General features: G+C 39.7%; 1 protein-coding gene across 1 annotated transcript; it reads left to right on the plus strand.

The window, feature by feature from the left end:
* Positions 1 to 1,654: 1,654 nt before the first annotated feature.
* LOC147142370 (dnaJ homolog subfamily C member 11-like) lies at positions 1,655 to 13,272 on the plus strand. The gene is made up of 16 exons (XM_086041452.1): positions 1,655 to 1,771; positions 2,527 to 2,656; positions 2,864 to 2,937; positions 3,013 to 3,114; positions 4,115 to 4,243; positions 4,349 to 4,471; positions 5,207 to 5,280; positions 5,370 to 5,559; positions 6,507 to 6,592; positions 7,962 to 8,078; positions 8,157 to 8,312; positions 9,790 to 9,859; positions 9,954 to 10,011; positions 10,425 to 10,567; positions 10,667 to 10,796; positions 11,567 to 13,272. Exons 1-16 carry the CDS (start codon positions 1,697 to 1,699, stop codon positions 11,590 to 11,592), a joined length of 1,683 nt encoding a protein of 560 aa, XP_085897578.1. The 5' UTR covers positions 1,655 to 1,696; the 3' UTR covers positions 11,593 to 13,272.
* The last annotated feature ends 126 nt before the right edge of the window (positions 13,273 to 13,398 follow it).

Genomic DNA, 13,398 nt, shown 5'->3' on the forward strand with positions numbered 1-13,398 from the left:
CTATTCACTCAATTTCATGCTCAGAAGTTTTCATGCACCTTAAAACACACGTGGATCTATGATTATACTCAACGGTGAATATAGTTCAAGCAGGAATATGACACTTTCATGAATACTACTATAACATGTTAATGTACAGAAACTATTATGTGCTGGTGAAACATTTGCTAAATCACACCCCATTTTTTGTCTTTATGGAGGTATCGTAATTGTGTGTCACATATAATCAATTAGTCATGTCTGAGATTCAAAAGGATTCCAAGGAAATTACATTCTCTTTAATCTTGTAGAGCTGTATTAGGTTTTGGAAATTCAGTGTTCTAATAAAAATGGTGAAGACCCTAAAGCATTACATGAATAAATGTGTCCCATCAATTCTTTACACAATATGACACTGACAAGTTGAGCAAAAAAGGTCCTTCTTAAAAATTGACTACCCAAAGACATTGACATACCGCTTATATATGGTAATTGGATAACAACAACGCACTGAGAGAAAAAAAAATATGATGCCATGGTTTTTGCATCTATTTGATTTTATTTAAATAATTACAATTTTAATTACACCTCTGGCCCAAAGACAGCTGGGAAAGGGTCCAGCTCCTGTGACCCCAGCATCCATTCAAAATGGATAATGACATTTTTAGATTTACTCAGATTCTTAAAAATACCATAAATATGTCAATTGCGAAACCAATGAAACTTAAACAGTTTAAACTATATACAGTACTGTATATAGTTATAGACACCACTAGCCGTCCATGCTCCACACTTCCAGTAGGTGGCAGTAATGGAGCTGATTTGAAATTGAAATTCAGTCAAGAGGAAAAGACAGCAAGCATGCTTTGTTGCATTTGTAAATAGTTATAGCAAATTCAACGTTAGTTGTTTCATGTGTTCCTCCATAGCTTAGCTAGTAGTTGTGTGTGTGTCTGTGTGTTCAGGACCGTTGGTCCATTGCAAACCGAGCGATAGAACTAAAACCGAATTGTCTGTCACGCATTTTGTGGGGTTCGAGAAATAGTTTTCATGGCTGACAGTGGGCCACTGCTTTTTCTGCAATTCAAAATTTAAAACACCGGTGAGTATTCATTAAATTCATTAAAAATGTACTATATTCTTCTGGTGGATTTAATAGAAATTCACAAATGTCAGGAAAACTCCATGTTCCATGAATTACAGCAAGCCTCATAATTAATGAGTCACGCCTCCTTGGTTCACACATTATCTGGTTTTCATGTGTCAAAGGTCTGGACGGGAGAATTGCCAAGTTTGTTTTCTGAGCTGAGAAATTAAAACGAGCATTGTGTGTGGTTGACCGTACAAAATATAAGTTTTTACATTTCAGAGTGATTACTTCTTTTATTATTATTTTTTTTACTAATACTCAAGAAATCGAATTTAATCAGTACTTTTCCCATTACCAGATCCTTTTTTTCCAGCTCATCTATCTGTACCGCTTCTTTTGTACGGACTGAGTAGGCCCACTTTTGGCACCTCTGCTATATTTTACATGTTTATTTATTCTCCAACTTTGAAAAATATGAAATGAACTCGTTATGGTAATGAGGTAGTAATGAGTGATTCCCCACACGATCTGCAGAGCGCGCTATAAACAGTTTTCTCTCCTGATTTAGTTGGCCAATGAGCTTTCGGTACACTCGAGGTGTGGGCGGGACTTACAGCGGGCTCGAACATGGCTGCGTCCTTAGACGATGATGTTGAGTTCGATAACCAGGATTACTACTCGCTCCTTAACGTGAGGAAGGAGGTACGGAATATGAATATGTCTTACACCGACCTTGAGCTTTAGAAGGTCTGTAGTGCGACGGTTGTGTTTAGATCGCTTCACGAGGAAGTGCTCAGTGCGTCGTCCAGCTAGCGAGGAGGAATGAGGTTGAGACCGGGTGATGCTGCACAGACACCAATGAACAACATTTTGGCTTGCACGTTCAAGTAAATGTGTTCATTGAAATCCATTTGAACGTTTATTCGATATCCATGATATCCAGCTGTGCGTCTTACAGTAACCCTTTTCCACTACTGCCTTTGGCATACCAGTAGGATAACTACATGTTATGAGGAAAAACGGTGCGCATATTGACAACTGTAAGCTACATGCATTATAATGTTCTACTAGGAAACATCTAGTTCTTCACTAGTAGTAGGGTACTTATGAACAGTTTTGCCTCAGTGATAATATCTGGTTGTCCTACTTGGGTGCAGAAATGTCATGCATGTTTTTAGAATGTGGGTGGAAGCTGGAGTATCCGGAGGGAAGCAAGGATGAAAAGGGCATGCCAGTATTGTAATAGTATTCCTTTTTTCCCTTTTTATATCAGAGGACATTTTACTTCTCCACATTTGCTATCGGATGTTCTGTTTTTCTGTTTTATTATCCTGGATTCCTGTATCCCAAAAGTTAAAATGACTCAAAGTACAGTTTGTGTTTGTTAATATCCTAGAATCTGATTTTTGATTGAATGTACCTAGAGTTTGGTGTTGATTGTTTCCATGTGATCACAGGCTACTGTGGAGGAGCTGAAAGCATCGTATAGGAGGCTATGCATGCTCTACCATCCTGACAAACATCGCGACCCTGAGCTGAAAATACAGGCTGAACAGCTTTTCAACCAGGTGCACCAAGCCTTTGAAGGTAAAGACATGTGATGAAATAATTTGCTTTCATCTATCTATCTATCTATCTATCTATCTATCTATCTATCTATCTATCTATCTATCTATCTATCTATCTATCTATCTATCTATCTATCTATCTATCAACATAGAACAATGACAAAATAGACTCTTTAAAAATGTTTTTCTGTACATTACATCAAATTGTTTCCCTCGGTTCCCGCAGTGTTAAGTGATCCTCACGCTCGATCGATCTACGACCTCTTTGGGAAGAAAGGACTGGAAGTAGAGGGTTGGGAGGTAGGTGTTCCTTTTCCTCGAGTGTTTTTTTTGGTTTGATGTTATCATCCTAAATATGGTGATATGCTTGTCTAGGTGGTGGAACGAAAAAGAACACCGGCAGAAATTCGGGAGGAGTATGAACGTTTACAACGAGAAAGAGAAGAGAGGAAGCTACAGCAAAGAACGAACCCTAAGGTTTTGTTAGTCTCGTGCATTGGAACCTCTGAAATCGAAAGCCTCAAAAGTAGGGGTGCCCCATTCACATTTTTCTGCCCCCAAATCCGGGTCAATTGATTTTGAGTATCTGTCTATACATAGTCCCTACCCGATAACTCTTCAATGCATTAATAAGAGAAAAAGACAGCACATACAAATGATCTAAATTGTCCTATTTTTTTAAAATCTTTTTTTATCTGGAAAAAAGTATCCCTACATTTGTTTACACCACCACACGAACTTCAAATGAAAATTATTGATAGTAAAATTAAAAAGAAAATAGCGATTCTAAAACTGGCACAAAAACAGGGAATAGGTGACTTTTTCAGAATAGCTGAAGAGAATTTGTAAATAACAAACTGCAAATAGGTAGGAGTTCATTGGCAATGTAATTCAAATTGTGTGTAGTTTTGCCCTGTGACCTGTTCAGGGTGTACCACACTTCTTGCCCAAAATCAGCCAGCTCACCCCAAACCCAATGAGGACAAGTTCTATTAAAAAAAAAAAAATAACACTAATAAAATGATGGTTGGATACACAGGGGTGGTAGTGTGGTGTGCTAGCGGTTAGCACATCTGCCTCACAGTTCTGAGGTTAAATTCTTGACGAAGGGCTTCTTGTGGGGTTGTGTGGAGTCTGCATGTTGTCCCCGTGCTGGTTTAATTGGTCGATATTCTTTTAAAATCAGCCTTTTGTTTTTTAAACACATTACAACATAGGACAAAGATAATAACGGTCCCCCCCTTCACCCTCTAAAAACAAGGCAAAAAAGAAATCTGTTGATTTTTGTAGATTTTTCTCACTGTAGTAAACAAATACTCAAGTACAAATTATTGTTAAACATTCTTAATGTTCTGCCTTGTTGTAAGCATTCAGGGACCACAAAAGAAGTTATTTAATCATTATATTTTTGAACTTGACTTGTACTGTATGCTGTCCTGCATTCCTTCAAATCAAATTATTATTCATTCATCGATAGGGCACCATCAGCGTGGGTGTGGATGCGACTGACCTCTTTGACCGTTACGATGAAGACTTTGAGGAGACGCCAGGGGGAGGTTTTCCTCACCTTGAGATCAATAAGATGCACATCTCCCAGTCCATCGAGGTAAAAAGTCACAAAAGTATGCAAAGATCACTTGGCAGCTTGTTACACTTTGGACTCTGCAAAGCAGACTTTTTCTGTTTTATCATCTTTGTTGTTATTCTTTAGGCCCCTTTGACGAACTCTGACACAGCAGTGCTTTCTGGCTCACTCTCCACACACAATGGCAACGGAGGGGGCAACATTAACATGACTGTTCGGAGGGTGACATCTGCTAAAGGCTGGGGAGAGGTGAGGCTCAAACATGCCATTGGCGGCCGACAAGTCATTTAATTGATCAGAAAATGTTTATTTATTTATATATTCCCGACAAGTAATGTGTCTTTGCTCATCTATCTATGCAAGCAACGTATAGAAACAGGCAAAACAATTGAACGGTCTTCCACTAGGTGGCAGAAGGTACAGCTACTCTGTGTGTCCAACTGTTGCCATTCATACAATAGAATAATAACTTTGTGTCATTTTTTGTAAAACATTTTTGCTAGGGTGCCGTGAGATTTTTCTCATCCACGTACCTTGACTCACTAAAGGCTGGGGAACACTGCCATAGACAACCATAACGAGTGAATGAATCTTAATTAAGTCCTCACTCTTGTTCAGGTTGAGCATCAGTTGTGCAAAAGCCCTCTTGGAGTCAGCCTTATTATTTTTCCAACAAATGAATCGCTTAACATGCCTGACTATGCAAAGGGGTCTATCCTGTTGAAAATGTTCAGTACATTTCATACAAAATATGGTACACAGCAAACATTGGAGAGTTAAAATGTCAGGGTTACATTTTTGGAAGGTGAGTAAGTTAAATTGTGTCCAGAGTAGGTCTTATTTTCAGAGTTGTAGATTAACTCTGCAGAGATGCAATTTAGCTCCGCCTCGGCACTGGCACTTCTAAAGTTTGAGAGAGACCAGTCAACGCCATTTTCCTCCTCCTCGCTCTAATTAATTTTGTCTCCCTCTAAATTCATGCAGGTGGAGTTTGGAGCAGGCGACATATTGGGACCTCTTATTGGTTTGAAAGTGTTCCGTAATATCACACAGCGATGGTATGGCCCAAGTGTTTAACCTCGTATTATGTGTAGCACATGGACTTTGTTTTTCTGCTCTGTCTGCTCTATGCCATTCCTCTGCTCAGTTTCTTGACAGCGCAGTGCGGCTTGCAGTTTTCCCCCCGTGGCTTACGCCCCAGCTGTTCTTTGATGACAGCACGCCACCTGGACCAAAACACGATGGGTTATCTGCAGTGGCGCTGGGGGCCCACCAGTGCCATGACCACAAGTGTGGTGCGGGACACGAAGAGCAGTCACTTCACCCTGGCTGTACAGGTAATCCCAACATTCGTGTGTCCTTTTGGTAAATACACTCACCGGCCACAACTTTAGGTACACCTGCATGATCTATTAAGATGTAATACGAGAGTTGAGTTCAAATTCAATTTTATGCAAAGATAATACTGCATTTTAATTGACATCAAACAAGATAAGTTAGTATGTTTATTGTTTGGGTTGTAGTTGTCTGTGGTATTTGTATTGAGACTCAGCTGGCTCGATTGCAAGCGATAGAGGATTGTGGTTTTGTTGTGTGAAAGAACAATCCGCACAGTAATATTGTTATCGATTGTACGTTTGTGCTTTGACTCCACACTTTGCCAATGACTGAAATTTTATGTCACTGTAAACTAGATTAAATAAATAAAAAAAAATGAAGCACATAAGTCTACACAGATTCATTAAATGCAGGAAAATACTCTTCGAAGGCAAATTCCTACCTAGTTCCTGTATTAAAAATGATTTTCATGTCATTTTCCATAATATTGTATTTTCTTGAGATGGTAAAATGGGTTTTCTGTAAACTACAGTCAAAAAATAAATGAGAGCATGAAATCATGAACTGTTTCACACTACGTGTTGTGAATTAATAATAAGAAGTACGGTAATATATGAGTTTCACTTTTGGACCTGAACTACTGAAATTAATTAAGCGTTCCACAATATTCAAATTTATTGAGATGCACTTGTATATTTAATAGCTACAGTATAGTTGATCATTCATCATTACGGAGACAGAGAAGAACTGCACTGGAGAGGTGTTTATATTATTACATCGTAAAATTAGAAAGCTCTTTAAAAATGTGAATCCAGACTGAGGGTTATTACCTCTTCTTTTTTTTTTTTTTTTCTTTCTTTTAAGCATTTGTGGTGCACCTGATGATGCGGCCCGGGCATGTTGTTTGTGCTATAATTAAGATGCAATGTTTAAATGGCCTCTCTAGCTGGGTGTTCCCCACTCCTATCTAATGATGAGCTACCAGTACAAGTTCCAAGATGAGGATCAGACCAAAGTCAAAGGTTCTGTCAAGTAAGTGTGTTTCTCATTGCAGAACTTGTGTCTAAATAAGTGCCCACATTTACTTGTCGCATGTAGGAATGGTCATGTTGATCTAGAAGTTGACCAGAAAGATATTTGTTGATTGCGTGGAATTGATTGTTGATCAAATAAATCTAAAGAGGCACATCATCCATGCAGGCCTCAGCTATGGAACAACTCGCCCAGGCAGTCGTTATTATATGACAATTGCATCGAAACTGAAATGCACAACATTCATAGATTACCTTTATGTCTGTTATGCATTCTATTTTTTTTTCTTTTGTTGTAAAGAATTTGATATCAAAAAAAGTTGTTGGAAAAAAAGTGCCCTGTGATTTAATTTCTTACACAATGTAATTTCGTGCCTTGATCGCGACTGTCGAACTATTTAATTCAACAGCTCAACTTGACTGATCAAAAATCTGAATTGTTGAATATTTGAACAACTTAGCACGCGCACTTCATGTCAGTATCAAAAGCGGATTAAATAATGATACTTATTTCTTGATCAAACATCATTTTATTCAAAGAAAGAATTGGGTAGTTCACTTCCCCACAGTTTGCTCAAATGATTGATGATCAAATATTAGATCTCCTGTAAATTTTAGTTGTGTATAATTTTGTTTAATCATATATGAATAGCCCACATTTTAGGATGATAGATGTTGCACTGTGAAAAAGAAGTACTATACGCTGCAGTGGTATCTTGGCTTGGGCTGAAGGATTTTGAAAAATAATTGAATTGCGATCCAGCAACCCACACAATATTGCGATTTAATATGATTTATTATTCCAAGGCCCTCTTCACAAGCATTTTTGAACCAACACAAGCAATCACAATAAACAATATCAGAATTATTATCCATAAATGTTTTGGTTTTATAGGTTAGGCTTACTTTAAAACACTGGCAAATTAACCATTAATTAATATGGAAGTGGAGCTACAGTGTCTACTTGAATTAGAGCTGTTAACTCACGATACACTTTGACTTTGAAGCGTTCACTACAATATTTCACGAAATTCTGTCGTTGTCCTGTGAAACACGCTTATGTCCTTTTTTTTTTCAATTTTTTTATTTGTATGTGAATGGTGTTTCCAGATATTGCATTAACGTGAAAATTTTTTAAAAATCCAAAATTGGACAAGTATTTTTCACAGGACAGTGACGATGTATATATTTTATATACATATTGTATACCGGTAATATATATATAAAACATTGAAGTGGCGATTTTAATCGACAGTATTTACGGAAACGAAACAAACTGCTTCTTAGAGTCATTGCACGTTCGGCCCAAGTTGCTGTCGTCAGTAGCGGCCTCTTGGTCTCTATTGACGTCTGTGTCTTTCCTTGTCCAGGACAGGCTGGTTCGGAACGGTGCTGGAATACGGAGCAGAGAGGAAGATCAGTCGCCACAGCGTCCTGTCAGCCACTGTCAGCGTCGGCGTCCCTCAAGGAGTCACACTGAAGATCAAGTACGGAACGACCCAACATTTAACGGAGCGTTCTTCTGTGGGCCTTGCGGGATGATCTAATGGGTCTTTTCTCACAAGATTGGCACGTGCCAGTCAGACGTACCTGTTTCCAGTCCACCTGACAGACCAGCTGCTGCCCAGTGCTGTCTTCTATGCCACGGCGGGGCCGCTGCTGGTCTACATGGCCGTACACAAACTGGTCATTATCCCTTACACGCGAGCGCAGAAAGAAGAGTGAGTACATATTTCGTTCTTTTTCAGTTCACTTTACCATATGCAGAGGCGGTTGCCACTTCAAGTGATTGCAGTTGTCCTATTTACACCAAGCAGGGCAATTCACTTCAATTTGGAGTGAGCACTTATTTTGCTTTCCTATTAACAAAAATTGTGGGCCAAATTAACTTATTAAATATTAATGTATGAAATAGAATTAAATAATTATATATATATATATATATATATATATTTTAATTGTCATTGTGAGACCATGTAAAAATCATATCTTTACAGGGGAAATCAACCAAAACATATTTATTTCAAGAATATGTTCCTAGCAGGCCTACTAGTTGAAACACGGCATTTTGATTAATATTGCGTTTGTCGAATCAGAGTTAACTGACCCGTTTTTAGCCATCTCAGGGGGCGGCCATTTTGTCACGTCTGTCGACTGAAAATGACATCACATCTGCTCAGGGCTCAGGGAACGACCAATCACGGCTCAGATTATGAAAGCCCTGATTGGTCGTCACCTGAGCCCAGAGCAACAGTGATGCCATTTTCAGTCGACAGACGTGACAAAATGGCCGCCCCCTGAGATGGCTAAAAACGGGTCAGTTAATTCTGATTCCACAAACGCAATATTTATCAGAATGCCTTGTTTCAACTAGTTGGCTTATATAAAATATATTCCTGAAAAAATATGTTTGGGTTCACTTCCATTTTAAATCTCTTTTTGAATTAATGTCTGCACATTAATGCGCAATCACACTACCATATTCCACAATTGGATACAGTAAGTGAGAATACAAAAGCAGCCACAAGAAACAAAGATAAAAACGGCAGTTATCCTCCATTGTTGTCCTCAGTTTACCCTTTTGTGTTGTGAATTCACTGGCTGGTTACACTGCGCCCCACTATTCACGTAACTCACATCTCTTCCACACTCCCTACATGCAAAATCAGGCCAAATTAGAGTTTACCATTGCAAGCTGAACCACCTCAGTTATTGAGTTTTTTTTTTTTTTTCCTTTTTCTTGCATCAGAGCAGCAGCTGCCAGGCAGTGGATGAACACATTTATTTCAAATTCACCTTCAAGATGAAAAATTAAGTACAGATAGTGACGCAAAACCTTGCGTCTCGTGGTTCTTAGAAGATGGACAGCATTACGCTGAAATTGCACATCATTGCAGGAGAGCGACTCCACCGTCATGCCAATTTACTTGTTTACTCTATAACGGTGGTGTGATGCCAGCCCAACTTGAGGATTCAAAGAGTATTTCAGTTTTCTGCGATAGAGCTTTGACAGCAGTCTGCGCAATTTAAAACCAGCTGCCCCGCCACTCCAGTTGCTCTATTTGTCTATTCGCCACCTCCATTCGGCGTTGCTGTTGCCTCATTTGCTGTCATACTGCGACGGGGGCTGGCTTTGTAAAAGTCGCGGGCCTCCACGGTCAGCCGCTGGCAAGTAATGCTCGTCCCTGTGCTTCCCAGGGAGCTGGAGCTGCAGAGGAAGAGCTCAGCCACGGACATCGCCAAGAAGAAACAGGAGGCCGAGTCCGCCGTGAGGCTTGCAAACGCGTGCTTGTTTCGCTCTTCACATTGAATCATTGATCATCGCTAGCGGGAGCAAAACTTCTGCCCTCTCTATTCTTCAGGTTCTGCTGATGCAGGAGTCTGTGAGGAGAATCATAGAGGCAGAAGAATCCAAGATGGGTAAAACGCAAGCAACGTGTGAAAATGACCCTTTTCAGTTTGTAGACAAGTTCAAAACTTAATAGGACTCCCAAGGTGTAAATCAGACGCATTTGTCACGGTAGCAGTCAGCTGCGTGATATATGCCGTAGCTCCAGGACTCAAAACTTCCATCATCCCGTGCTGTGAAGCCAATCTGCATGCTGCAGCCTCTACAGAGGTTAAATGTGTAAATCTGCGTTCGAGCACTTTGCCATAAATCAAAACAGCGACCTCAGTGTGCTAATTAATTTCCTGTCACATTTATGTAGAGGTTGCACGTGGTTATTTGAGGAGACACTCGCTGAATGTGTTTGCCCTTCAGATGCACTTGAAGACGAATACATCCAGAGACCCAAAAGCAAATGACGCTTTCAACGCTTTGATAACCGTAGGGCTGATCATTCTGAACGCCTGGTATGGACGCTTTGTGTCCGACACCAGCCAGAAGCAAGAGAAAGCCAAAGTCATTGACGTCACCGTGCCACTGCAGTGCCTAGTCAAAGACTCCAAACTCATCCTCACGGAGACTTCCAAGGTGTGTGCGCGCGTGCGCGCATGTGTTTTGTAATTGCACGTCAGCCTTTTTTTTTTCGATCACGCATGCAATGGAAATGATTCACTTCCCTTGCCGCAGGCGGGCTTGCCAGGCTTCTACGACCCCTGCGTGGGAGAGGAGAAGGGCCTGAAATTGCTCTACCAGTTCCGAGGAGTCATGCACCAGGTCATCGCCGCAGACACCGAACCGCTCCGGATACCCAAACAATGTGAGAAGGCTGCAGCTTCCAAGCACTTTTTTTTTGCTTCATCCAGCCATCCATCCATCCTGAAATAATAATAATCTCCCCTCAGGTCATGCACAAATATACTTACTAAGTGTGAAATGTGGACCTGTTTAGTTGAACACAAAGTTGTTTGAATGGCAACAGGTTGGTGCACAGGTTTGTTGTGTCTTCTGCCATCTAGTGGAAGAGCATTTAATTGTTCTGCCTATCACTACCGGTATACTGTACATTGCAAGCATGGACAGATGAACAAAATGATACATGATTTAGAGCAGGGATGGGCAACTAAAATGCTCTAGGGGTCCACAATTTTTCATCAGTGCAACTGGGGGGGCCCACATAGGACCACGTACTTCCTAACCAGATGTATGACAAGAATGGTATTTTTAATACAGACAAAATATGTGCATATGTGCAAAATACATGCTCTTAATATATAAAATTTTTCATAATGTACTCCTCAACGCATGTATATAAGATTCACTATCCTAACCTAACAAAAAAAAATTTGAGAAAACAACTTAACCACGTACTTTGATTCCGCCCCCCCCCACCCAGTGTAAAGGGCTCTTTTGCACAAAAATGACCATTCAAGGACTGCACAAAACTGTGCTATGGCTATGATGCTAAACTGCTATGACGTTGTATCAGGCTTCAGCAGTCCAAGTCATATCACAGCGAGATAGAATGTGCTCTCATTTGGATGCATGAACTCATACTGAAACCATTCTTTTTTTTTTTTTTTTGTCCAGCTCACAGGATTGAAAGTCAATCTTAGAAGCCACAGAGCACCAGAGGGCAATGAAGGAACAGATACACTTTTTTTTGACAAAGGTTCGGCCTTTGGTCCTCCTCTGTGATGGTATTAGTGAATCTTTTATCACCTCCCTCCAATTCTTCTTTTCCTACAAAGCGACTCCCAGCCGACTCCAAGCATCCACTGGGACTTTGCAGCGCACGTCTGCTTGACACTTGACAGAGCAGCTCAAATATCATCTGCCCACTGAAGGAGGACAGAGTAGCACTCAACAAAAGCGCCCATCATGGTGCCATCGGTGATTGGTCAAAGTTTCGCGGGCAGATGTCAAGTTTCATCAGTGTCAAGTACGCGGCCACTTATGGAAAAACATGCTTTTACCTCATTGTGGACTTGAGTCATCACCCTTCGTCCTTCAGAACATTTGTGATATATTACAGAGTATAATATACTCGTGTTAACTGGATCAAGTCATAGGATGGCTTGGACTGAAGGTTACTTTTTGTTAAGGTCACGTCAACATGTTTTACTTTATGTCTGCTGCGCACTGTGTGCAAATGTGTCGGAAAATAGAGTATTAAGGGACAGGGAAGTGACAGGGTGTGCGGGATGGTGCTGATCTGTCCATTTGATTTCATTCAGATTCTGTGATTTACGTTATTGGTTTAGTCGTAGCAATAATTACATTTCGGCTGATACTGACACATATCAACTCTGATGCAAATGTGTGATGTTTACTTTTATTTTTCACATTTTACTCATGAATTGCGACTGCCAGTTCTTATGCTCAACAAAAGGAACCAGACACTAGAACAGATTTTACATAATTGTTTTAAATGAGTCAAATTTTTCATGTTAATTTGTCTTCATGTCTTCCCATTGTGTTGCTAGTTTCATTTGTCATGTCATGTTTTTTTAATTTTTTATTTAAACTGCACATAATGTGCCCCCTTTAGTTCTAAAGTATTCCATCAAATGATATTTTTTTTCAAACAGCTGATCATAATAATGGGAATTACAATAGCAATTATAATCAGGACTGTAATAGAGGAAAACTGCACATATATTTTTTTGCACTGTAATGATTGCTGCGAATAATTCTGGTTATAGATGAAAGTACTTTAATACTGATTTGCCATCTTGTTACCCTCAAATTCTGTTTGTCGTGCAGTAACTGTCTCATTTCTCGTTTAATAATGTGTTGCACTTTATAAGGTACACAAAATGCACTGTCTAACGAGACCTAATACAAGAGCTGCAACAATTATTCTACCTTTATAAAGAAAATGATGCTGGGTTTTGAGTGACACTGTCAGACAGTTGTACAATTACAAAGTATCATGTTTCTAATATTTAGGAGACCTTATTCAACCAAGGGAAGTAAACACCCATTTAAGTAGTTTCTAATCTACATTATTACGATATGAAATGACAGATAATGACAGACAACAAATAAAAAAAAACATTGGGATAATGTTATGGAATTGTGCGTGTGGAAGTACTGTATACCTAATGTTGTGACCGAGTTAGTTATTTTGACAGGTGTTAATGATAATGTCCGCTGCAGCGATCTCTTAGGCCAGCACCCTAAATGTTACGTTAAAAGTCACATCCCAAATGTCCCTATGTAGTACAACTTGTGTACCATCTGCTCTCTTAAATGTAAATACTGTACTACAATAAATGTAATTCAGAAGTGAAGAGTTTTAATTACTGAGGAGCATTCAATTCCGGAACGGGGCAACGTAAAAGTCATTCATCATATTTTACTGATGGTCAAGCAGGCACATGCAGTTTCTCGACGAAACTAGTATTGTGTCGAAAGTG

The sequence above is a fragment of the Filicampus tigris genome, chromosome 9 (genome assembly GCF_054856515.1).
Source record: "Filicampus tigris isolate MCC_2025a chromosome 9, RoL_Ftig_1.0, whole genome shotgun sequence".
Classification (NCBI taxonomy): Eukaryota; Metazoa; Chordata; class Actinopteri; order Syngnathiformes; family Syngnathidae; genus Filicampus; species Filicampus tigris.